The 27460-nt window shown below is 47.2% G+C and overlaps 1 protein-coding gene across 1 annotated transcript in view; it reads right to left on the bottom strand.

Moving 5' to 3' along the window:
• SNRPA1 (small nuclear ribonucleoprotein polypeptide A') overlaps positions 1–27460 on the bottom strand; it is a 98439-nt gene that overhangs the window by 55052 nt on the left and 15927 nt on the right. The window contains exons 2-3 of the mRNA XM_063925657.1: positions 22251–22398; positions 8534–8612 (exon numbers count right to left, since the gene is read on the bottom strand). Of these exons, the coding sequence (XP_063781727.1) occupies positions 8534–8612; positions 22251–22398 (227 nt within the window). The remainder of the gene's footprint in view (positions 1–8533; positions 8613–22250; positions 22399–27460) is intronic.

The following is a 27460-nucleotide window of genomic DNA, read 5'->3' as shown; positions in this document are numbered from 1 at the left end:
CGTTCATAAACTTCTTCTGGCAGATATGGACATCGCACTTACTCTCGATGCCAGAGTGCAAATATCCCTCTGAGCATCTCGCATATAAAGAAAAGCATCCTTTAATTGCTCTAAAGTCTGTAAAATACTGTCCCTATCCAGGGTATCAATATTTTCAGTCAGGGAATCCGACCATACCACCCCAGCACTGCACATCCAGGCTGAGGCTATTGCTGGTCGCAGTATAACACCAGTATGTGTGTATATACTCTTCAGGGTAGTTTCCAGCCTCCTATCAGCTGGATCCTTGAGGGCGGCCGTATCAGGAGACTGTAACGCCACTTGTTTTGATAAGCGTGTGAGCGCCTTATCCACCCTAGGGGGTGTTTCCCAGCGCGCCCTAACCTCTGGTGGGAAAGGGTATAATGCCAATAACTTCTTTGAAATTAGCAGTTTTCTATCGGGGTTAACCCACGCTTCATCACACACGTCATTCAATTCCTCCGATTCTGGAAAAGCTACAGGTAGTTTTTTCACACCCCACATAATACCCCCCTTTGAGGTACCTGCAGTATCAGAGATATGCAAAGCCTCCTTCATTGCCGTGATCATATAACGTGTGGCCCTATTGGAAAATACGTTTCTTCACCGTCGACACTAGATTCATCTGTGTCGGTACCTGTGTCGACTGACTGAGGTAAGGGACGTTTTACAGCCCCTGACGGTGCCTGAGACGCCTGGACAGGTACTAACTGGTTTTCCGGCCGTCTCATGTCGTCAACTGACTTTTGCAGCGTGCTAACATTATCACGTAATTCCATAATTAAAGCCATCCATTCCGGTGTCGACTCCCTAGGGGGTGACATCACCATTACCGGCAATTGCTCCGCCTCCACACCAACATCGTCCTCATACATGTCGACACACACGTACCGACACACAGCAGACACACAGGGAATGCTCTTATCGAAGACAGGACCCCACTAGCCCTTTGGGGAGACAGAGGGAGAGTTTGCCAGCACACACCAAAGCGCTATAAAAATGTATATAAACAACCCTAAAAAGGTGTTGTTTCTGTTATATGCGCTTAATATATAAAAATATCGCCAAAATATGCCCCCCTTCTCTGTTTTACCCTGTTTCTGTAGTGCAGTGCAGGGGAGAGTCCTGGGAGCCTTCCTCACAGCGGAGCTGAGCAGGAAAATGGCGCTGTGTGCTGAGGAGAATAGGCCCCGCCCCCTAAAACGGCGGGCTCTTCTCCCGGAGTTTGCGATATATGGCAGGGGTTAAATACATCCATATAGCCTCAAGGGCTATATGTGATGTATTTTAGCCATAGAAAAAGGTATTATACATTGCTGCCCAGGGCGCCCCCCCCAGCGCCCTCAGTGACCGCTGGTGTGAAGTGTGCCGACAACAATGGCGCACAGCTGCAGTGCTGTGCGCTACCTTATGAAGACTGAAAGTCTTCTGCCGCCTGTTTCCGGACCTCTGGACCTCTTCAACTTCGGCATCTGCAAGGGGGGTCGGCGGCACGGCTCCGGGACCGGACTCCATGGCTGGGCCTGTGTTCGATCCCTCTGGAGCTAATGGTGTCCAGTAGCCTAAGAAGCAAATCCATCCTGCACGCAGGTGAGTTCACTTCTCTCCCCTAAGTCCCTCGTAGCAGTCAGCCTGTTGCCAGCAGGACTCACTGAAAATAAGAAACCTAAAAAACTTTTTCTAAGCAGCCCTTTATGAGAGCCACCTAGATTGCACCCTGCTCGGACGGGCACAAAAACCTAACTGAGGCTTGGAGGAGGGTCATAGGGGGAGGAGCCAGTACACACCATGTGATCCTAAAAGCTTACTTTTTGTGCCCTGTCTCCTGCGGAGCCGCTATTCCCCATGGTCCTGACGGAGTCCCCAGCATCCACTAGGACGTTAGAGAAATATACTTTCTTTCTAGGAGCTCAGGAGAGCCCCTAGTGTGCATCCAGCTCAGCCGGGCACAAGATTCTAACTGAGGTCTGGAGGAGGGTCATAGTGGGAGGATCCAGTGCACACCAGGTAATCCTAAAGCTTTCTTTAGTTGTGCCCACTCTCCTGCGGAGCCGCTATTCCCCATGGTCCTTACGGAGTCCCAGCATCCACTTAGGACGTCAGAGAAAAAAATAAAAAATGCTTTCAGTGCGGAAACACTTGGATTACAAATTTGAGGCAAGCCTGATACGATGGCCAAATCGGAATGTGGAGGTACACATCCTTGATATCTAGGGATACCAGAAACCAGACCTGAGATCACCGCTCTCAGAGACTCCATTTTGAATTTGAACTCCCTCAGATAAGAGTTTAATGATTTCAAGTTCAAAATCGGTCTGAACAAACCATCCGGTTTCGGTAACACAAAAAGGTTTTCATAGTAACCCATGTGTTGAATATGAGGTGGAACTGGAACAATGACCTCTGACTTTTCCAATTTTTGGATGGCTTCCTGTAGGATAATTCTTTGTCAGTAAAGCTGGCAAGCCTGACTTGAAGAATCGGTGAGGCAGGAGTTCTGGAAACTCCAGTCTGTAACCCTTGGACACAATATCCTGTATCCAGGCCAGACAACACCCAGACGTGGCTGAAACGTCTGAGTCTCGTACTCACCAGCCCGTTCTCCAGGCTGTGCGGTCCACCGTCATGCTGAGGATTTTGAGGAACCAGAAACAGGCTTCTGGTGCTGGGAACCTGCAGGCACAGGCTACTTGGATTTTGCCCGATCACCTCTAAACAAGGTGGTAGGAGGCTTGAACTTTTGTCATTGCGGTCCGAAAGGACTGCGATGTTGATGAAGAAAAGTGTTTCTTCGTAGTAGGAGCAGCCAAGGGAAGAAAAGTCACAGTTGCTGTGGAAATCCACGCATCCAACTTCCTCAAATAGAGCCTGACCTGTGAAGGGTAGGTTCTCCACACTTCTCCTGGATTCCGTGTCTGCGTGCGGAGACAGCCATGGGAGATATCCTTGCATTCAGGTGAACCCAGGTCCTTCATGGACTCCACCATGAAACCCGCATAATCCTGTATGTTACCTAAAAACAGTTCAATGTCACTTCTATCCATCGTATCTCAGTCCTCTAGTAATATGCCTGACCACTTTACTAAGGCTTTAGAAATCCATGCACAGGCAATAGTGTACCTTAACACCACTCCTGAAGCAGTGTATATCGATTTGTGCGTAGTATCAATCTTACGATCAGCCGATTCTTTTAATGCAGTAGATCCAGGGATAGGTAAATCCACCTTTTTAGACAGTCTGGAGACAGATGCGTCAACTATGGGTGGATTTTCTAATTTTTTCCTATCCTCCTCAGGGAAGGGAAAGGTAACGAGAACCCTTTTTGGGATCTGGAATTTTTTCTCCAGGGTTTCCCAGGACTTTTCAAATAATGTGTTTAATTCTTTAGACGCAGGTAAGGTTAGCGAGTGTTTCTTATTGTCTGTGAAGTAAGCCTCCTTAACCTGCTCAGGTGGTGTGTCAGTAATGTGTAACACATCCCTAATGGCCTCAATCATGAGCTGCACCCCCTTTGCAAGGGATGCCGCCCCCCTCAGCACATCCCCATCACCGTCTGCCATGTCAGAGTCGGTATCCGTGTCGGTTTGCATAATCTGGGCAAGTGCACGTTTCTTTGGGTATATGCTAGGGGATTTTGAAGTAAAGGGAACAGAACCCGACCAAACTTCCATAGACTTCCTTAAAATCTGAGTTTCAGTCTCAGTATGGGCTACCCTAGTAGAAATCTGAGATAGCATTCCCTTAATGGAAGCCAGCCAATGTGGCTCAGATTCAGAAGCCTGAGACATGATATTACATTCCTGGGTACATGTAATGGATTCCTCTGGAGAAGATACTTCCTCTGCAGCATAAGACACAGAGTCCCTGGACATGGTTATGTGAGAATTTGCATACACACACACACAGGAAAATGTCAGACACAGTTTCCCCCAAGTACCTTCAGAGAGAGAGAGAGTTTGGAGCCAGCACACACAGCGCCCCAGAGACAGTTATACAAGAACTGCCTGGCGCTGACTGTGTACCCTTAATAGACTACACAGTGAAATTACAGGCCACCGCCACCCCCCCCCCCCCCTTCTACAACCCCCTGGTACCGCACAGGATAGCTGGAGTTGTGTGGAGGAACAGCGCTCCCTGTCAACGTCGCTGGAAGTGCATCTGCAGGGAGAAAATGGCGCTGGTGATCTGCTGTGTCCGCTCTGAGGAGAAGCTCCGTCCCCAAAAATAGCACGTCTTCCCGCACTATTTTTAATTTTATACTGGCTTGAGGTATTATACTAGCAGCGTTTACTGGAGTCCCTGATAGCCTGAGTGACCAGTGTAAGGGTATTTGCGCTGGCCCAGGGCGCCCCTCATAGCGCCGCACCTGCTGTACAGCCGAGCCTTCCGGAGCGCAGTATCAGTACTGAGCCCCCACCTTGTTGCCACCATTCACAATGGCTCCCAGTCTGTCGGGTCGCTGGTAACACACTCATCACCGGAATCTTCTGGCTCCGTTAGGGGGTGGCGGCATGCTGCGGGAGCGAGCGGTCACCTCGGGCGGCTAACGATCATCACCCTCAGAGCTCAGTATCCTGTCAGCGGAGACAGTGGCCATTAACCTCTCAGGGTTGGACACTACTCCCCCCATAAGTCCCACGAAGCAGGGAGGCTATTGCTAGCAGCCTCCCTGTGCCTAAATTACTCTTAGAAAAAAAAACGGGAAAAAAAAAAAAAACTAAAGAAGCTTTAGGAGCTCCCCCGGGAAAATTTTCGAATCTGGGTCTGGTAGGAGGGGCATAGAGGGAGGAGCCGGCCCACACTATTAAACTCTTAAAGTGCCCATGGCTCCTAGTGGACCAGTCTATACCCCATGGTACCAATGTGGAGAGCAGCATCCTCTAGGACGTAAGAGAAAAGTGATTTTGCATTTTTAATTTTGTACTACTACTCCGATTTATTATAATACTGTAAGCAAAGCTGGCCATACACTAGGACGATTTCAGGTCTGATTGAACAATTTGGACACCTTAAATGATGCATCATGCGCAAATCACGCAGTATTTGGGAATGATTACAATCAAATGTGCTGTCACATGGCTCATATGTCGTATCTTCTGATCATACGTGCAGCCCATATGATCAGTCATTATAGTTTGCAGAACATGCCTTGTTTTTTGCACGTCCGATGGATAGTTTGATCTGCGTCATTTTGAGTGGCATATCCCTTGACACTTTTTGTGAGACACATGATCGATCATTAGGGGCGAACGATTAATAGTTAGATTTGCAAACAAAGAAAGACTTTTCTTGCGCCTAAAACAAATGTCAGCCCCTCGTCCCACACAAGAAACCTTCACCGTGGTTTCACTTTACAAATATGCACCAACAGAAAATGTGAGGCGAATGAGGCGCCACTTGTCACTTCTAGAGACACATAAATAAATGCTTACAAATAAATATTCCCAATAATAGGAAAAACGACAGGTGAATTAGAGTTGACCTTCCATGAAGATGGATACTACAAAGATGGTAAAAGAACACAAAAAACATAGTGTATTCCAATTTAATTAATTGATAAAGCTTTATTGCTTCTTGGTCTCACTCACATGATGTAAGAGTTTAATTTGCATGTAGAAATCAGTGCATCAAGATGGTTCAACTTCATAAATATGCACCCAGCTTAAACTCTAATTAGCACTTGAAAAAGAAAGATATAAAATAGTGCAATACCTTTTGTGTATAGGAAAAAGATTCTTTTAATAAAAACACTCACAAACACAGACTTGGAAACCGCATAAAACAAGTAAAAGTTGCATGGACATCAGGACAAAAGGAAACAGCCACCAGCAGCATGGGATTATAATCACCGCAAGTCCCGGTTTACTCAAGGCGTCCCCACGCTGTCAGATCCGTTTTCCAGGTCTCCAATCAGTCCAGCACAAAAGGTCCCCAGCTTAAGCGCTTTCGGATGTTATATCCTTCTTCATAAGCGTAGGGGACAAACGCGCGTCTGTCCCCTACGCTTCTGAAGAAGGATATAACATATGGACGCCCACTCTCTGTTACGTTCTCCATTTGGTGATACCCGCCGCACGAACACAGTCCACGGCTCAGCACAGCCGGCTCAGTACAGCCGTGACAGCCTCAGCCCTTTGCCGCACGTCTCTCCAATATTGGTCGGGTGAGTTCCGTTTGACCCCCGCTGTGGCGCCTAACACCTGTCACCAGGAGCCACTCTTACGGCGGCTAGACCCACCGTCTATGAACAGTGCCACTTACATTTCAAACCAACGAATGTAAATATAATGTTTCATGCGCTTTGTGTTACTAAAGCTGCTCAAATAAAATAATGGAAATTGATAAACAGTAATGAGCGCTTAGAAAAGTTATGTGGCACCTGTAAAAAAGTTTTTTTATTAGCATATGTTTACAGCTCTTTTTAGGAGCTTTGTTGCGGTATGGCACAGTCCATGAGAGATCTAACTATCCCTACCTCACTCCCAGTCCACGGGATTCCTCAGCCTGATGGTAAAAGTCGCTGTCCGTGGCTTAGATGTTCTTCTCCTCCACCGCTGCGTCCACTCCTGAAGGGAGTGCCAGAAGCCATAACAGAGGTCTACGGGAAAGCAGTCTACAGTGTTGTAGTGATATCTCCACCTTTTAATCACATATCCAACCTTGAAGAAGTGCTAGGTACAGCACGAAACGCGTTGGTGGATAGCGGTATTACAAGGACATTCTGCCGCCGGAGAGATCGGACGCCGCCGAGTGACGTCACCCGCTAAACCCCGCCACACTCCGCCTCTCCGCTGGACGCAGCGGTGGAGGAGAAGAACATCTAAGCCACGGACAGCGACTTTTACCATCAGGCTGAGGAATCCCGTGGACTGGGAGTGAGGTAGGGATAGTTAGATCTCTCATGGACTGTGCCATACCGCAACAAAGCTCCTAAAAAGAGCTGTAAACATATGCTAATAAAAAAACTTTTTTACAGGTGCCACATAACTTTTCTAAGCGCTCATTACTGTTTATCAAACCAACGAATGTTACTCTGGGTTACTCTGGGAAAGGCGTCAGTCATCTGTTGTTATTTAAACAGTGACTGAATGGTATACCTCCGCTCTATGTGTATTCTACTCTTATAAAGGACCCTGTCCGCATATTAATACAGGAACCAGCACGGGAGCATTGATTATAGGCTGCATCCTTTCTTCAGTTATCTATATAAATAAATTGAGACTGAAAATTTCATTGCGGGAGCTACAAATTTATAACATACTGGGACGCCAGTATTTGGACTGTCATTATCACCATTTGAAAGAGTTTCTAGTAATTAATTTTACTGCATGTTGCACGCAATTTTAAATTCTCATTCATTATAATATATGTGAGAGAACGTATTAATTGTCTGTTGAATTGTGTGTTATAAATGCTTTTCTTAAGATACTATATAAATGGTTTTATAATATATCCAAGCCTCACTGAGTCAATCTTTCTCCTGTGTCAGACTGCACATATATCTTTAGATACATTGTTTCAAGCGCAGAGTATTTTCCCTTTTTTTATCATGTGAGTGAGACCAAGAAGCAATAAAGCTTAATCAATTAATTAAATTGGAATACACTATGTTTTGTGTTTTTACCATCTTTGTAGTATCCATTTTCATGGAAGGTCAACTCTAATTCATCTGTCGTTTTTCCCATTATTGGGAATATTTATTTGTGTAAGCATTTATTTATGTGTCTCTAGAAGTGACAAGTGGCGCCTCATTCGCCTCACGTTTTCTCTTGGTGCAGATTAATAGTTAGATGTTTGCGCATCGTGTCATAAAAATACCAAATCGTGAGGCCGGGACTGCCAGGAAGTTCAAGTCAAATTGGGAGACAAGTCGCATTTGATGCTGGTCGTTCTAATGTATGGCCAGCATAAGACTAATACTTAACATTAACTTGTTCTTCCTTTCAATTTCATCTATGAGCGTACTTTGTATGTAGTAATATAATTAGTCTATCTACATATATTCAGATGTAATAGGAATAAGCTGTAAAAATGTGGTTTTATTGAAATATGTAAAATAAAAGCCTAATAACATCCTTAATGTCAGAAAGCATTAAAACATGGATGATCAAGGTTTCTATATATATTAGGGGGGGGGGGGGTAGGTTTTTTTTTTGTTTGTTTTTTTAAAACCGGGTTTTTCCCCCCAACCCTAGGGTTGAGGTTACCATAAAGTTGTGTTAAAAAAAAAAACACACACACACACACACACACACACACAAAATGCGATGCAGGCTTTTGGCCGATACGGAACACATACCTCCGGGCACAATATAGTCAGTGTCAGCTCCGCGTGCACACCGGCATCACAAGTGCATACACACAGTGCGATATGCACTATGTTTCCGTGCGATATGGACTATATAGTCCATATTACACGGAAAATCGCACAGTGTGTATGCAGTTTAACCGAAATGCACTGAAGCAGCATCATTAAAACAGACAAACATCGGAAGAAAATAAAGAATCTTACCAGTTCCATAATATTATTGTTTGTGAGAATCAGTTCCGTTATACTAGGCAAAACCTGTTCAAGACCTTCACCGACACGGCTAGAATGAGAAGTAACAAGCCAGTTAGGAAGACCTTTACATAACCATTGTGACCCCCTTGTGTCCAACCCATTAGGTATGTCTGCATCACTAGAAGAATGAAGAAAGCAACACCACACTGATTGGGCCGATAACTTCAGTGTATGGCCGAGTTTACAATATTTCAAGAGATTATACAACACCTAGGTCCAGCAAACACACACGCTAACTGAATTATATGGCTTGAAATGACCAGTTGGGGCTCTAGGTCTCAAATTAGGAGACGTCGCATAAAGTGTGTCAACCGGGGAAAACGCAAACAAGCGAGCTCCTAGGAAAAAAAATAAGATTTTACTCACCGGTAAATCTATTTCTCGTAGTCCGTAGTGGATGCTGGGAACTCCGAAAGGACCATGGGGAATAGCGGCTCCGCAGGAGACTGGGCACAACTAAAAGAAAGCTTTTAGACTACCTGGTGTGCACTGGCTCCTCCCACTATGACCCTCCTCCAAGCCTCAGTTAGGATACTGTGCCCGGAAGAGCTGACACAATAAGGAAGGATTTTGAATCCCGGGTAAGACTCATACCAGCCACACCAATCACACCGTATAACTCGTGATACTATACCCAGTTAACAGTATGAAACATAACGGAGCCTCTCAACAGATGGCTCATAACAGTAACCCTTTAGTTAACAATAACTATATACAAGTATTGCAGACAATCCGCACTTGGGATGGGCGCCCAGCATCCTCTACGGACTACGAGAAATAGATTTACCGGTGAGTAAAATCTTATTTTCTCTAACGTCCTAGTGGATGCTGGGAACTCCGAATAGACCATGGGGATTATACCAAAGCTCCCAAACGGGCGGGAGAGTGCGGATGACTCTGCAGCACCGAATGAGAGAACTCAAGGTCCTCCTCAGCCAGGGTATCAAATTTGTAGAATTTAGCAAACGTGTTTGCCCCTGACCAAGTTGCAGCTCAGCAAAGTTGTAAAGCAGAGAGCCCTCGGGCAGCCGCCTAAGATGAGCCCACTTTCCTCGTGGAATGGGCTTTTACTGATTTAGGATGCGGCAATCCAGCCGCAGAATGCTCCAGCTGAATTGTGCTACAAATTCAGCGAGCAATAGAAGCAGGAGCACCTATTTTGTTGGGTGCCTACAGGATAAAAAGCGAGTCAGTTTTCCTGACTCCAGCCGTCCTGGAAATATAATTTTTTAAGGCCCTGACTACATCCAGTAACTTGGAATCTTCCAAGTCCCTAGTAGCCGCAGGCACTACAATAGGTTGGTTCAAGTGAAAAGCTGATACCACCTTAGGGAGAAACTGGGGACGAGTCCTCAATTCTGCCCTATCCATATGGAAAATCAGATAAGGGCTTTTACATGACAAAGCCGCCAATTCTGACACACGCCTGGCCCAAGCCAAGGCCAATAACATGACCACTTTCCACGTGAGATATTTAAAATCCACAATTTTAAGTGGCTCAAACCAATGTGATTTTAGGAAACTCAACACCACGTTGAGATCCCAAGGTGCCACAGGAGGCACAAAAGGGGGCTGAATATGTAGCACTCCCTTTACAAATGTCTGAACTCCAGGTAGTGAAGCCAGTTCTTTCTGGAAGAAAATCGACAGCCGAAATCTGGACCTTAATGGAACCCAAGTTTAGGCCCATAGTCACTCCTGACTGTAGGAAGTGCAGAAAACGACCCAGCTGAAATTCCTCTGTTGGGGCCTTCCTGGCCTCACACCAAGCAACATATTTTCGCCAAATACGGTGATAATGGTTTGCGGTTACTTCTTTCCTGGCTTTTATCAGCGTAGGAATGACTTCCTCCGGAATGCCCTTTTCCTTTAGGATCCGGAATTCAACCGCCATGCTGTCAAACGCAGCCGCGGTAAGTCTTGGAACAGACAGGGCCCCTGCTGTAGCAGATCCTGTCTGAGCGGTAGAGGCCATGGGTCCTCTGATATCATTTCTTGAAGTTCTGGGTACCAAGCTCTTCTTGGCCCATCCGGAACCACGAGTATCGTTCTTACTCCTCGTTTTCTTATTATTCTCAGTACCTTTGGTATGAGAGGCAGAGGAGGGAATACATAAACCGACTGGAACACCCACGGTGTCACTAGAGCGTCCACAGCTATTGCCTGAGGGTCCCTTTACCTGGCGCAATATCTAAATTTTTGTTTAGGCGGGACGCCATCATGTCCACCTGTGGCCTTTCCCAACGGTTTACCAACAGTTGGCAGACTTCTGGATGAAGTCCCCACTCTCCCGGGTGTAGGTCGTGTCTGCTGAGGAAGTCTGCTTCCCAGTTGTCCACTCCCGGAATGAACACTGCTGACAGTGCTAAGACGTGATTTTCCGCCCATCGGAGAATCCTTGTGGCTTCTGCCATCGCCATCCTGCTTCTTGTGCCGCCCTGTCGGTTTACATGGGCGACTGCCGTGATGTTGTCTGATTGGATCAGTACCGGCTGGTTTTGAAGCAGAGGCCTTGCCAGACTTAGGGCATTGTAAATGGCCCTCAGTTCCAGAATATTTATGTGTAGGGACGACTCCTGACTTGATCAAAGTCCTTGGAAATTTCTTCCCTGTGTGACTGCCCCCCAGCCTCGAAGGCTGGCATCCGTGGTTACCAGGACCCAGTCCTGTATGCCGAATCTGCGGCCCTCTTGAAGATGAGCACTCTGCAGCCACCACAGTAGAGATAACCCTGTCTCCAAGGACCAGGGTATCAGCCGATGCATCTGAAGATGCGATCCCGACCATTTGTCCAAGAGGTCCCACTGAAAGGTTCTTGCATGGAACCTGCCGAATGGAATTTTGCTTCGTAAGAAGCTACCATTTTTCCCAGGACTCGTGTGCAGTGATGCACCGATACCTGTTTTGGTTTCAGGAGGTCTCTGACTAGAGATGACAGCTCCTTGGCTTTCTCCTGCGGGAGAAACACTTTTTTTCTGTTCTGTGTCCAGAACCATCCCCAGGAACAGTAGGCGTGTGGTAGGAACCAGCTGTGACTTTGGAATGTATAGAATCCATCCGTGCTGTTGTAGCACTTCCCGAGTTAGTGCTACTCCGACCAACAACTGCTCCTTGGACCTCGCCTTTATAAGGAGATCGTCCAAGTACGGGATAATTAACTTCCTTTTTCGAAGGAGTATAATCATTTCTGCCATTACCTTGGTAAAGACCCTCGGTGCCGTGGACAGTCCAAACGGCAATGTTTGGAATTGGTAATGGCAATCCTGTACCACAAATCTGAGGTACTCCTGGTGAGGATGGTAAATGGGGACATGTAGGTAAGCCTCCTTGATGTCCAGGGATACCATGTAATCCCCCTCCTCCAGGCTTGCAATAACCGCCCTGAGCGATTCCATCTTGAACTTGAATTTTTTTATGTATGTGTTCAAGGATTTCAAATTTAAAATGGGTCTCACCGAACCATCCGGTTTCGGTACCACAAACAGTGTGGAATAGTAACCACGTCCTTGTTGAAGTAGGGGCACCTTGACTATCACCTGCTGGGAATACAGCTTGTGTATTGCCTCTAGCACAGCCTCCCTGCCTGAGGGAGTTGTCGGCAAGGCAGATTTGAGGAAACGGCGGGGGGGAAACGCCTCGAATTCCAGCTTGTACCCCTGACATACTACTTGAAGGATCCAGGGATCCACCTGTGAGCGAGCCCACTGATCGCTGAAATTTTTAAGGCGGCCCCCCACCGTAACTGGCTACGCCTGTGGAGCCCCCGCGTCATGCGGTGGAATCAGAGGAAGCGGGGGAAGAATTTTGATTCTGGGAACTGGCTGACTGGTGCAGCTTTTTCCCTCTTCCCTCGTCTCTGTGCAGAAAGGAAGCGCCTTTTACCCGCTTGCTTTTCTGAAGCCGAAAGGACTGTACCTGATAATACAGTGCTTTCTTAGGCTGTGAGGAAACCTGAGGTAAAAATTTTTCCTTCCCAGCTGTTGCTGTGGATACGAGGTCCCAGAGACCATCCCCAAACAATTCCTCACCCTTATAAGGCTCTATGTGCCTTTTAAAGTCAGCATCACCTGTCCAGTGTCGGGTCTCTAATACCCTCCTGACAGAATGGACAATGCATTAATTCTGGATGCCAGCCGACAAAATATCCCTCTGTGCATCCCTCATATATAAGACGACGTCTTATGTTCGCAAAATAGTATCCCTGTTTGACAGGGTTACAGACCACGCTGCAGCAGCACTATCTGCAGGTCTCAGTCTATTACCTGAGTGTGTAAATACAGACTTCAGGATAGCCTCCTGCTTTTTATCAGCAGGTACCTTCAAAGTGGCCGTATCCTAAGACGGCAGTGCCACCTTTTTTGACAAACGTGTGAGCGCCTTATCCACCCTAGGGGATATCTCCCAGCGTAACTTATCCTCTGGCGGGAAAGGGTGCGCCATCAGTAACTTTTTAGAAATTACCAGTTTCTTATCGGGGGAACCCACGCTTTTTCACACTTCATTCACTCATTTGATGGGGGAACAAAAACTGCCTGCTTTTTCTCCCCAAACATAAAACCCTTTTTTAGTGGTACTTGGGTTAATGTCAGAAATGTGTAACACATTTTTTATTGCCGGGATCATGTAACGGATGTTCCTAGTGGATTGTGTATATGTCTCAACCTCGTCGACACTGGAGTCAGACTCCGTGTCGACATCTGTCTGCCATCTGAGGGAGCGGGCGTTTTTGAGCCCCTGATGGCCTTTGAGACGCCTGGGCAGGCGCAGGCTGAGAAGCCGGCTGTCCCATAGCTGTTACGTCATCCAGCCTTTTATGTAAGGAGTTGACACTGTCGGTTTATACCTTCCACCTATCCATCCACTCTGGTGTCGGCCCCACAGGGGGCGACATCACATTTATCGGCATCTGCTCTGCCATCACATAAGCCTCCTCATCAAACGCGTCGACACAGCCGTACCGACACACCGCACACACACAGGGAATGCTCTGACTGAGGACAGGACCCCACACAGCCCTTTGGGGAGACAGAGAGAGAGTATGCCAGCACACACCAGAGCGCTATATAATTTAGGGATTAACACTATATTGAGTGAATTTTTCCCAATAGCTGCTTGTATATACAATATTGCGCCTAAATTTAGTGCCCCCCCCCCCCTCTCTTTTTAACCGTTTGAGCCTGAAAACTACAGGGGAGAGCCTGGGGAGCTGTCTTCCAGCTGCACTGTGAAGAGAAAATGGCGCCAGTGTGCTGAGGGAGATAGCTCCGCCCCTTTTTCGCTGACTTATCTCCCGCTTTTTTATGGATTCTGGCAGGGGTATTTATCACATATATAGCATCTGGGGCTATATATTGTGATATATTTGCCAGCCAAGGTGTTTTTATTGCTGCTCAGGGCTCTCCCCCCCCCCCCCCCCCAGCGCCCTGCACCCTCAGTGACCGGAGTGTGAAGTGTGAAGTGTGCATGAGGAGCAATGGCGCACAGCTGCAGTGCTGTGCGCTACCTTGGTGAAGACTGATGTCTTCTGCCGCCGATTTTCCGGACCTCTTCTTGCTTCTGGCTCTGTAAGGGGGACGGCGGCGCGGCTCCGGGAACGAACACCAAGGCCAGTTCCATGCGGTCGATCCCTCTGGAGCTAATGGTGTCCAGTAGCCTAAGAAGCCCAAGCTAGCTGCAAGCAGGTAGGTTCGCTTCTTCTCCCCTTAGTCCCTCGTTGCAGTGAGCCTGTTGCCAGCAGGTCTCACTGTAAAATAAAAAACCTAAAATAAACTTTATTTCTAGGAGCTCAGGAGAGCCCCTAGTGTGCATCCAGCTCGGCCGGGCACAGAAATCTAACTGAGGCTTGGAGGAGGGTCATAGTGGGAGGAGCCAGTGCACACCAGGTAGTCTAAAAGCTTTCCTTTAGTTGTGCCCAGTCTCCTGCGGAGCCGCTATTCCCCATGGTCCTTTCGGAGTTCCCAGCATCCACTAGGACGTTAGAGAAATAATAAATAAAACCCAGCTGAGTATCAATGGGGGTCATTCCAACCTGGTCGCACGCTAGGATTTTTCGCTGTCAGGTCAGAACTGTGCATGCACGGCAATGCGCAGGCGCGTCGTACAGGTACAAAGGGGATCGTTGCTGTGCAATGGATTTTACGTAGAATCCATTTGCACAGCCGATCGCAAGGAGATTGACAGAAAGAGGGCGTTTGCGGGTGGCAACTGACCGTTTTCTGGGAGTGGTTGGAAAAACGCAGGCGTGTCAAAGCATTTGCAGGGCAGGTGTCTGTCGTCAATTCCGGGCAAGAACAGGCTGAAGTGATCGCAGCGGCTGAGTAAGTTCTGAGCTACTCAGAAACTGCACAAAAGTTTTTGCTTGGCTGCACATGCGATCGCACACTTGCAAAGCAAACATACACTACCCTATAAGCGGCGACTATCAATTCGCAGCGCTGCAAAAAAAAAAAAGCTAGCGAGCGATGAACTCAGAATGACCCCCAATGTTCTCTGCAGAATTCAAGACTGGGAAAATGCCCACAAATCCTCTCTGCCCCAGATAAAAATAAGAATTTACTCACCGGTAATTCTATTTCTCGTAGTCCGTAGTGGATGCTGGGAACTCCGTAAGGACCATGGGGAATAGCGGGCTCCGAAGGAGGCTGGGCACTCTAGAAAGATCTTAGACTACCTGGTGCGCACTGGCTCCTCCCACTATGACCCTCCTCCAAGCCTCAGTTAGGTACTGTGCCCGGACGAGCGTACACAATAAGGAAGGATTTTGAATCCCGGGTAAGACTCATACCAGCCACACCAATCACACCGTACAACTCGTGATATGAAACACAGTTAACAGTATGAAACAATAGAGCCGCTCAACAGATGGCTCAACAATAACCCGATTTAGTTAACAATAACTATGTACAAGTAATGCAGATAAACCGCACTTGGGATGGGCGCCCAGCATCCACTACGGACTACGAGAAATAGAATTACCGGTGAGTAAATTCTTATTTTCTCTAACGTCCTAGTGGATGCTGGGAACTCCGTAAGGACCATGGGGATTATACCAAAGCTCCCAAACGGGCGGGAGAGTGCGGATGACTCTGCAGCACCGAATGAGAGAACTCCAGGTCCTCCTCAGCCAGGGTATCAAATTTGTAGAATTTTGCAAACGTGTTTGCCCCTGACCAAGTAGCTGCTCGGCAAAGTTGTAAAGCCGAGACCCCTCGGGCAGCCGCCCAAGATGAGCCCACCTTCCTTGTGGAATGGGCATTGACAGATTTTGGCTGTGGCAGGCCTGCCACAGTATGTGCAAGCTGAATTGTACTACAAATCCAACGAGCAATAGTCTGCTTAGAAGCAGGAGCACCCAGCTTGTTAGGTGCATATAGGATAAACAGCGAGTCAGATTTTCTGACTCTAGCCGTTCTGGAAACATATTTTCAGTGCCCTGACAACGTCTAGCAACTTGGAGTCCTCCAAGTCCCTAGTAGCCGCAGGCACCACAATAGGCTGGTTCAGGTGAAACGCTGACACCACCTTTGGGAGAAACTGGGGACGAGTCCTCAATTCTGCCCTATCCATATGGAAAATCAAATAAGGGCTTTTACAAGACAAAGCCGCCAATTCTGATACTCGCCTGGCAGAAGCCAAGGCCAATAACATAACCACCTTCCACGTGAGATATTTCAGATCCACGGTTTTTAGTGGTTCAAACCAATGTGATTTTAAGAAACTCAACACCACGTTGAGATCCCAAGGTGCCACAGGAGGCACAAACGGGGGCTGACTATGCAGCACTCCTTTTATAAATGTCTGAACTTCAGGTACTGAAGCTAGTTCTTTTTGAAAGAAAATCGACAGAGCCGAGATCTGTACCTTAATGGAACCCAATTTAAGGCCCATAGTCACTCCTGCTTGCAGGAAATGCAGAAATCGACCTAGTTGAAATTCCTCTGTTGGGGCCCTTTCGGCCTCACACCAAGCAACATATTTTCGCCATATGCGGTGATAATGAGTTGCTGTAACCTCTTTCCTGGCTTTAGTAAGCGTAGGAATGACTTCCTCCGGAATGCCCTATTCCTTCAGGATCCGGCGTTCAACCGCCATGCCGTCAAACGCAGCCGCGGTAAGTCTTGGAACAGACAGGGCCCCTGCTGCCGCAGGTCCTGTCTGAGTGGCAGAGGCCATGGGTCCTCTGATATAAATTCTTGAAGTTCTGGGTACCAAGCTCTTCTTGGCCATCCACGAGTATCGTTCTTACTCCTCGCCTTCTTATTATTCTCAGTACCTTTGGTATGAGAGGCAGAGGGGAGAACACATAAACCGACTGGTACACCCACGGTGTTACCAGAGCGTCCATAGCTATCGCCTGAGGGTCCCTTGACCTGGTGCAATATCTTTTATAGCTTTTTGTTGAGGCGGGACGCCATCATGTCCACCTGTGGCCTTTCCCAATGGTGTACAATCCTATTGGAAGACTTCTGGAGGAAGTCCCCATTCTCCCGGGTGGAGGTCGTGTCTGTTGAGAAGATCTGCTTCCCAGTTGTCCACTCCGGGAATGAACACTGCTGACAGTGCTAACACATGATTTTCCGCCTATCGGAGAATCCTTGTGGCTTCTGCCATCGCCATCCTGCTTCTTGTGCCGCCCTGTTGGTTTACATGGGCGACTGCCGTGATGTTGTCTGATTGGATCAGTACCGGCTGGTTTTGAAGCAGAGGCCTTGCTGGCCTCAGAGCATTGTAAATGGCCCTCAGATCCAGAATATTTATGTGTAGGGAAATAACCTGACTTGACCAAAGTCCCTGGAAGTTTCTTCCCTGTGTGACTGCCCCCCAGCCTCAAAGGCTGGAATCCATGGTCACTAGGACCTAGTCCTGTATGCCGAACCTGCGGCCCTCTTGAAGATGGGCACTCTGCAGCCACCACAGTAGAGATACCCTGGTCCTTGGAGACAAGGTTATCAGCCTATGCATCGGAAGATGCGATCCGGACCACTTGTCCAACAGGTCCCTCTGAAAAGTTCTTGTATGGAACCTGCCTAATGGGATTGCTTCGTAGGAAGCTACCATTTTTCCCAGGACTCGCGTGCAATGATGCACCGCTACCTATTTTGGTTTCAGGAGGTCTCTGACTAGAGATGACAACTCCTTGGCTTTCTCCTCCGGGAGAAACACTATTTCTGGTTTATGTCCAGAACCATCCCCAGGAACAGTAGACGTGTCATAGGAACCAGCTGTGACTTTGGACTGTTTAGAATCCAACTATGCTGTTGTAGCACTTTCCAAAATAGTGCTACCCCGACTACCAACTGCTCCTTGGACCTCGCCCTTATAACGAGATTGTCCAAGTACGGGATAATTACAACTCCCTTTTTTCGAAGGAGTATCATCATTTCGGCCATTACCTTGATAAAACACCCTCGGTGCCATGTACAGTCCAAACGGCAGTGTCTGGACTTGGTAATGGTAATCCTGTACCACAAATCTGAGGTACTCCTGGCGAGGATAGTAAATGGGGACATGCAGGTAAGCATCCTTGATGTCCCGGGATACCATGTAATCCCCCTCGTCCAGGCTTGCAATAACCGCCCTGAGCGATTCCATCTTGAACTTGAATTTTTTTATGTTCAAGGATTTTAAATATAAAATGGGTCACACCAAACCATGCGGTTTCGGTACCCCAACCCGTGTGGAATAGTAACCCCGTCCTTGTTGAAGTAGGGGCACCTTGAGTATTACCTGCTGGGAATACCGCTTATTAATTGCCTCTAGCACAGCCTCCCTGCCTGAGGGAGTTGTCAGCAAGGCATATTTTAGGAAACGGCTGGGGGGAGACATCTCGAATTCCAGCTTGTACCCCTGAAATACTACTTGAAAAACAGGGATCCACCTGTGAGCGAGCCCACTAATTGCTGAAATTTTTGAGACGGCCCCCCACCGTACCTGGCTACACCTGTGGAGCACCCGCGTCATGGTGTGTACTCACAGGAGGCGGGGGAAGAATCTTGATTCTGGGAACAGGCTGACTGGTGCAGCTTTTTTCCTCTACCCTTGTCTCTGTACAGAAAGGAAGCGCCATTTGACCCGCTTGCTTTTCTAAAGCCGAAAGGACTGTACCTTTGTCTGTGAGGAAACCTGAGGTAAAATTATTTCTTCCCAGCAGTTGCTGTGGATACAAGGTCCCAGAGACCATCCCCAAATAATTCCTCACCCTTATAAGGCTCTCTGTGCGCTTTTTAAGTCAGCATCACCTGTCCAGTGACAGGTCTCTAGTACCCTCCTGACAGAATGGACATTACATTTATTTTGGATGCCAGCCGGCAAAATATCCCTCTGTGCATCCCCCATATATAAGACAACGTCTTTAATATGTTTTTATGTTTGCCAACTAGTATCCCTGTTTGACAGGGTCACCGACCACGCTGCAGCAGCACTATCTGCAGGTCTCAGTCTAGTACCTGAGTGTGTAAATACAGACTTCAGGATAGCCTCCTGTTTTTTATCAACAGGTACCTATTAAAGTGGCCGTATCCTAAGATGGCAGTGCCACCTTTTTTGACAAACGTGTGAGCGCCTTATCCACCCTAGGGGATATCTCCCAGCGTAACTTATCCTCCTGGCGGGAAAGGGTACGCCATCAGTAACTTTTTATAAATTACCAGTTTCTTAACGGGGGAACCCACGCTTTTCACACACTTCATTTATTCATCTGATGGGGGAACAAAACACTGCCTGTTTTTTCTCCCCAAACCTAAAACCCATTTATAGAGGTGCTTGGGTTAAAGTCAGAAATGTATAACACATTTTTTATTGCCGGGATCAAGTCACGGATGTTCCTAGTGGATTGTGTATATGTCTCCACCTTGTCGACACTGGAGTCAGACTCCGTGTCGACATCTGTGTCTGCCATCTGAGAGAGCGGGCGTTTTTGAGCCCCTGATGGCCTTTGAGACGCCTGGGCAGGCGCGGGCTGCGAAGCCGGCTGTCCCACAGCTGTTACGTCATCCACCCTTTTATGTAAGGAGTTGACACTGTCGGTTAATACCTTTTACCTATCTATCCACTCTGGTGTCGGCCCCACAGGGGGCGACATCACAAATATCGGCCTCTGTTCCGTCACCATATAAGCCTCCTCATTCAACATGTCGACACAGCCGTACCGACACACCGCAGACACACAGGGAATGCTCTAAACGAGGACAGGACCCACAAAAGCCCTTTGGGGGGACAGGGTGAGAGTATGCCAGCACACACCAGAGCGCTATATAATGCAGGGACTAACTGAGTTGTCCCCTATAGCTGCTGTTTTTATATATAATGTATACTGCGCCTAAATTTAGTGCCCCCCCTCTCTTTATTAACCCTTTGTAGACTGCAGGGGAGAGCTAGGGAGCTTCCTTCCAGCGGAGCTGTGAGGGAAAATGGCGCCAGTGTGCTGAGGAGATAGGCTCCGCCCCTTTTTCGCGGCCTATTCTCCCGTTTTTTATGGAATTCTGGCAGGGGTATTTACCTCATATATAGCCCCTTGGGCCATATATTGAGGTATTTTAGCCAGCCAAGGTGTTTTTATTGCTGCCTCAGGGCGCCCCCCCCAGCGCCCTGCACCCTCAGTGACCGAAGTGTGAAGTGTGTGAGAGGAGCAATGGCGCACAGCTGCAGTGCTGTGCGCTACCTTGGTGAAGACAGAGTCTTCATGCCGCCGATTTTCCGGACCATCTTCTTGCTTCTGGCTCTGTAAGGGGGACGGCGGCGCGGCTCCGGGACCGAACATCAAGGCTGGGCCTGCGGTCGATCCCTCTGGAGCTAATGGGGTGCAGTAGCCTAAGAAGCCCAATCCGGCTGCAAGCAGGCGAGTTCGCTTCTTCTCCCCTTAGTCCCTCGCTGCAGTGAGCCTGTTGCCAGCAGGTCTCACTGAAAATAACAAATTCTAAGACTATAACTTTCTAAGAGCTCAGGAGAGCCCCTAGTGTGCATCCAACCTCGGCCGGGCACGAAATCTAACTGAGGCTTGGAGGAGGGTCATAGTGGGAGGAGCCAGTGCACACCAGGTAGTCTAAGATCTTTCTAGAGTGCACAGCCTCCTTCGGAGCCCGCTATTCCCCATGGTCCTTACGGAGTTCCCAGCATCCACTAGGACGTTAGAGAAATATGAAAAGTTGGTGGCAGCCAATTTCTTAAAGCTAAAGTTGTCCTATTGTAAATGTTGCACTCTTCCACTTGTGGGGCAACAAATTAGGCAGATTGCTGGCCAGGGCTCTAGGTAAAAGTCATTCGCTCAGAGGGTATAGCAAATACGATCCTAGATCGGGAAGAGCCTAGACCAGGCCTGGCCAACCTGTGCCTCTCCAGCTGTTGTGAAACTACACATCCCAGTATGCCCTGCCACAGTTTCAGCATTCCCTAGAAGCAAAACTGTGGAAGGGCATGCTGGGATGTGTAGTCTCATAACAGCTGGAGAGCCACAGGATGGCTAGTCCTGGCCTAGACTCTGATGGCTTTACGGCATCATACTACAAGACATTCAGCAATTTTGCTAAATCAGGCTTTCAACGCCATCATTTCCCCAGCAACACCTGAAGAGACATTAAAAATCCTTCCAAAAGTTGGGAAGGAGTCTATATCCATTTTAAATATGGATGTTCAACTAAGTCAGGCTAATCAAGGTGACAACGTTCTTCTTCCCTGGCAGCGCAGCCAGACACTCACACAAAGAAAGTCACTGACCTCATTTGTCACACTTTCATTTCTCCCGTGAACCAATTCACTAACTGGATCTGTAGATGGGTAAACACTGATATATCAGCGGTTCCACTGAATGGGCAATGTATCGGCAGTTCAGACATATTTCGCCGGCTCTGCAACACAGCCGATGCAGATATATTGGCATGTCTAACTGTGTGTACAGGCGATCTGCTAAATGCCCAGACACTGGCTTCTGGGACGGACATCACAGCTGGGTGGTCAAATTCAAATGCCTGCCAAGTTGTGACACCAAGACAAATATACCAGCCAATTGGTAATAGTGTATGTTTTCCAAATCGGCCCATCAGCATAGGTGTATACCCAGATTAATGTTAATCTGTCCAACATGGCTGATTTGAATGAAAATCTGATAATGTATGGGAGCAAACAACAAATCGACCATTTACTCACAAACATTGAAAAACAGACAACAATGGTCAACCAGACAAATTGGTTGAATTCATTTGGGATCAAATGGTCAATTCATTCTATAGATTACCAGATTTTTGTTCCAACTAGCCAGATTATATTAAGGTATATAACTAACTTCAGACAATAGATCCAGATTAGCAGGGCAAACCAAACAAAGACCAGAACGGAATCAAAACTACTTATCATTGACCAGAATTACAGCCAGAACCAATCAGCAATCAGATGTTAATTGGAATGAGACATCATTTTGGGTCCACACCAAATACAATTTAGGACACTGGGGACCAGAATCAATTACTTGCTGTTGTGTTGTACAGTCTCAACCCAGGTAAAGTGCATGTAGCTATTCATGTAAAGGTTTCTGACCGTGGGACACTAATTGACTAGCTGTACTACCCGTGAAGAGATGTGCGGCAACATGCGGAAACCCCTACCCCCCATATCCCAAACTAACCAATATGAAAAATAACAGAAATAAGACCAAAATGCAGTGGCCTTAACTTACCATATCCGGTTATTGTTTAATAATAAAGTTTTAAGTCTCTTCAGGAGAGGAAAACCATCCAATTTCCTGATTTCATTGTCTGAGAAATCAATTGTATCAAATTGGTCCAATGTGGCACCAAGATTCTCAATAACTGGTATTTTGTAGCCTACAGGGGAAAATAAAAAATAAAACATGATTATCAGCTTTTAAATAAAGCCAAGACTGTCCAGTGACATACAGGGGAAATTACAATACATGAAATTAAAACACACCCTAAAGGGGTACACACAGAGAGATCTGTGCTTAGATTTTAAAGGGCCCCATACACTAGAACGATAACACCCGATTTCATCCAATTTCGGCCATACAGTATATATCGAGTGAAATCGGGCATTTTGGATGTGTTTCCGATACGATGCGCGTTCCCGTGAGGGTTGGATCGGCTCCCAGAATTAGTTAGTGCTGCACTTGTGATATGTCGGTTCCCGTAGGCATGGATGGTATCGCATACGATATATCACATGCAAAATTTACCAAATCATATGGAACCAGTCCAGGGAAGCTCCCGGGAGAGTTCAAGGGAAATCGCCTCAGACATATATCGTTGTAGTGTATGGGGCCCTAGCAATCTGACTAGTTTGTTTCATTTCTAAGCACACACACCGCTCCGTGTGCATGCCCCATCGCGATAGTGATGCGCGGCTCCGCGCATCACTATCGCCGGTGCTAGATTGGCCTCCAATGCGCTGTGTGCCGAGCGGGGGAGAGATGTGTGCTGAGCGGTCTGTGACAGATCGCTCAGCACACCTCTCTCCCCGTGTGTACGGGGCTTAACAGTACAAGGAGAAAAATAAAACCACAAGGTAATAAAACAACTCAGTGACCACTTTTAACAGTAGCACTCAATGATCCACAGAAAGGCTCAGTTGCTGATTGAGTGGGACCACACTGGAGACAATAATAGTGCAGGGTGAGAAGGTGGCCCTACTTCAGAGACCTTAGTCTATAGCAGTGGTTCCCAAACTTTTGAGCCATGGCACCCTAGAGTATAAGATTTGTTTTCACGGCACCCCTAGGCCAAAAGTGTCTTAAGAAACTCGGGGGGGTGGGGGAACCAAAACAAAGGATTTTGATACTTACCGATAAATCTATTTCTCTGAATCCACTCGGGGACACTGGAATATTAATCAGCTGGGGTGTGAAGAATGGAGACTGGAGGTGACAATATATGTAAATCAATTGCAGTGCACAGCTGGCCCCTCCCCTTTCACAGCCCTTCCCTCCAGTTTGAAAATTGTACGGAGAGAAGAGGGAACTTGAAATAAACATTCAAGAAGGAACCAAACACGCCATGGCATAAAAGGTTAATTATAAAACTAAACTTATCTGAGAACAAAACCAGGCTGAACCAAATTAGCAAGAACACACAGGCAGGACGCACAGAGGTGGCATCCAGTGACCCCAAGTGGATTTAGAGAAATAGATTTATCGGTAAGTACCAAAGTCCTCTTTTCTCGGTCATCCACTAGAGGACAATGGAATAATAAACAGCTGGGGACGTCCCAAAGATACTCCCACAGGCAGGAGTGCTGTCTGAAGCCTGGAGAACCAACCGGACAAAACTAGAATCTTTAGCTGCAAAAGTGTCTAACTTGTAAAAACGAGTGTACGTGTGAGCAGAAGACCACGTTGCAGCTCTACAAAGTTGTCCCGTAGAGGCTCCTCTGGCAGTTGCTGAAGAAGCTCCTAATGACCTTGTGGTATGAGCACCCACACAACACGGAACTCTTTTACCTCTAGAGACATAAGCCTGTCTAATTGTGAGTCTCATCCATCTTGACAGTTTGTTTTGTAGCCGGCCAACCTCTTTTTGGCCCAAAATACAATACAAACAAAACATCTGACCGTCTAGGGAACTAGTTGCCTGTACATAGACTTAATGCCCTGACTACATACAGCAAACCGTCACCATCAGACATTTGAAATGACAGGACCACAATAGGTTGATGTGAAAACTGGAAACCACCTTGGGTAGGAACTCTGCCTTAATACGAAGTTCTGCTCTATCCTCATGGAAAAAACAGAAAAGGACTCTTGCAGGATAGGACTCCTAACTCTGATACCATCCTTGCCAAAGCAAGCAACAAAACTGTCTTCCAGGGCACATATTTAAGGTCTGCTCTTTCCAAAGGTTCAAAAAAGGGCAGATCTTAAAAATTCTAAAACCAGGATTAAATCCCACGGAGCTGTGGGGGGACGAAAGGGTGGTTGTAGCCTCAACGCCCCCTGCAAAAAATAAAAAATGTCTGTACCTCCTGTAAGGAAGCCAGACGTTGTTGGAAAAAAATTGAAAGGGCCGATACCTGAACCTTTAAGGATCCCAACATCAAACCTACGTCCAAACCAGCTTGAAGAAAGCGCAACAATCTGGTAAGACAAAACTGTCTGGGGTTCCAACCCCTAGGCTGGCACCAATACATGTTTCTTTTCCAAATTTTATGATAGTGAGCCACAGTAACCGGCTTTCTTGCCACTAACATTGTAGGGATAGCTGAACTGGGAATGCCCTTTTCCCATAGTATCTTGGCCTCAAGAGCCACGCCGTTAAACGAAGGCGGTTCAGATATGGGTGCAGGAATGGACCCTGTGGCAACAGATCTTCCCTCAGCGGCAAGCTCCAAGGCTCCTCCGCTAGGAGACCCCTCAGATCCGAGTACCAACTTCTGTGAGGCCAGTCTGGTGCTATCAGAATTACCCACGCTCTTTCCGGTTTTACCTTCTTTAATACACTTGGTAGGAGGAAAATGGTGGAAATATGCATACCAGATCGTAAGGCCAGTGAAATCGACAGCGCATCCACCGACTCTGCATCTCGTGGCCTGGTCACATATCCCAGAAGTTGACGATTGGGTCGGGATGCCATTAGATCTACTTGTGGTAACCCCCACCTTCTTACCACTGCATTGAAGACTTGGGGGTGTAGACTCCACTCTCCTGGGTGCATGTCTTGGCAGCCGAGATAACCCGCCTCCCAGTTGTCTACTCCGGGAATGAGGACTGCAGACAGAATTAGGTCGCATTTTCCCGCCGAAGACCGAATCTTTGTAGCTTCCTTTAGGGCCATCCGACTGTTTATATAAGCCGCCGCTGTGACATTGTAATATTGTTTCCTCACATGCAGATTTCGTACTAGACTCTCTGCTTAAAGAAGCACATTGGAGATAGCTCGAAGTTCCTGCACATTTATTGGGAGACTGCTCTCGTACTGGGACCATATCCCCCTGAAACTGGTGTTTGTCCAGTACTGTACCCCAACCTCAGACTTGCATCAGTCGTGAATATGATCCAATCCCAAATTCCGAAACCCTTCCCCCTTGGCAAGGTTTCTGTGGATCGACCACCAAATCAATTAAATTCTGGTTTGAGATGACAGGTGAATCTTCCTGTGAAGAAATCGATGCACACCTGCCCCCTGTGAGATCAGGTCCATCTGAAACGTTCTTGAGTGAAGTCTGCCGTACTGAAATCCCTTTGAAGGATGCTACCATCTTCTCCAGAAGCCGTATATGCAAAAGGTGTAGAGACACCACGTGATTTTGCAAGACCTGTTGAACCATGTGACCAATGTATTGGATCTTGTCCTCTGGTAGAAAGACCTTAAGTTGAGTCGTGTCCAGAACTAAGAACTGAAGTATTTGGGATGGAAGTAAGTTGGATTTCTTGAAGTTGACCATCCAGCCATGTCAAGTTAGGACCGGATGAGTCAATCTTGCATCCCTGATAAAAATCTCCGGAGACGAGGCCTTGATCAAAAGATCATCCAGTTACAGTATTATTGTTAACCCCATAGATCATAATTTTGCTACCATGACCACCATGATCTTTGTGAAGTTACTTGGAGCCAAGGACAGACCAAACAGTAGCGCTCTAAATTGATAGTGGTCCTTCTCCACAGCAAACCTCAGATGTGCTTGATGTGGCATCCAAATTGGAACATGGAGGTATGTGTCCTTTATGTCCATAGACACCATGATTTCCTCTTGTTCCAACCCTGCTATGACTGACTATCGACTCCATCTTGAACCGGCAAAATTTAAAAAATTGGTTTAACACCTTAGGTTTAGAATGGGTCTGACAGAACCATCTGGTTTGGGCACCTCAAAAAGATTTGAATAAAAACCTGTTCCTCTCTGTGGTACCGAAACTATGACCTCAGATAGGATCAACCTTTGGATAGTTGATTTCAATGCCTTTGCCTTTTGAGGGCACAGAGGTAGACCCGTAGTAAAGTATTGACTGAGGACGTATGAGAAACTATTTTGTAGCCCCGAGATAATATTGTTGACCAAGACCTCTAGAGTGGTTTCGGCCCAGACTTCCTGAAACCTTGTCAACCGGACGACCACCTTGGGAGACCGAAGATGAGCTAGGAGACCGTCATGCCACTGATTTTTCCGTGGGCTTAGAGTCCTGTTTTCGGTTTGTTGACTGGGGACAGCCTCTTCCTCTGTTTCCGCAAGATTGTCCTAAAAAACCTCTACCTCTGGCATGAAAGGATTGAACTCTAAATAAAGTGAAGGTCAGTCCTGAATAACTTCGTCTGACCACCAGTGTGGTTCTAGGGTATGTAGTAGATTTTCCAGCTGTGGCCTGTGAGATCCATTTGTCTAATTCTGGACCAAACAAAGTATCCCTTACAAAAGGAATGGCCTCTACGGCCTTCTTAGAGTACAAATCCACCTGCCAATCTCTGAGCCATAAACTACACCTTGCTAACACTGCTGAAGCATAAATACAAGATGCTATCCTATAAGCATCTTTTGCGGCTTGGCAAAGATAAGAGGCCGACTCACGGATATGCCCCACTAAGCGAGAAATCTCCTCCTGGTTACCCTCTTCTGTCACTGCACTGACTATTTGACCAGCCCAAGCCACAACGGTCTTACTGACCCAGGCACTTACCAGCGTTGGTCTGTGTGATGCTCCAGCTGCCACAAAGATGGACTTAAGTGCCGTGTCCACCTTGCGGTCCGAAGCATCCTTTAATGTAGTTACATTTGATATAGGCAAGATAGTCTTTTTTGACAATCTAGCTAAAGATGCATCCACATCAGGTGGGATCTCCCATTTTGTCATGACCCCTTTAGGTAGGGGATAGTTAATGGTAAATTTCTTGGGCAATTGGAAACACTTATCTGGTTGTTTCCAGGATTCACTCATCTGTTCCT

The sequence above is a fragment of the Pseudophryne corroboree genome, chromosome 6 (assembly GCF_028390025.1).
Source record: "Pseudophryne corroboree isolate aPseCor3 chromosome 6, aPseCor3.hap2, whole genome shotgun sequence".
Classification (NCBI taxonomy): domain Eukaryota; kingdom Metazoa; phylum Chordata; class Amphibia; order Anura; family Myobatrachidae; genus Pseudophryne; species Pseudophryne corroboree.
This window is presented reverse-complemented; position numbering and strand designations above follow the sequence as displayed.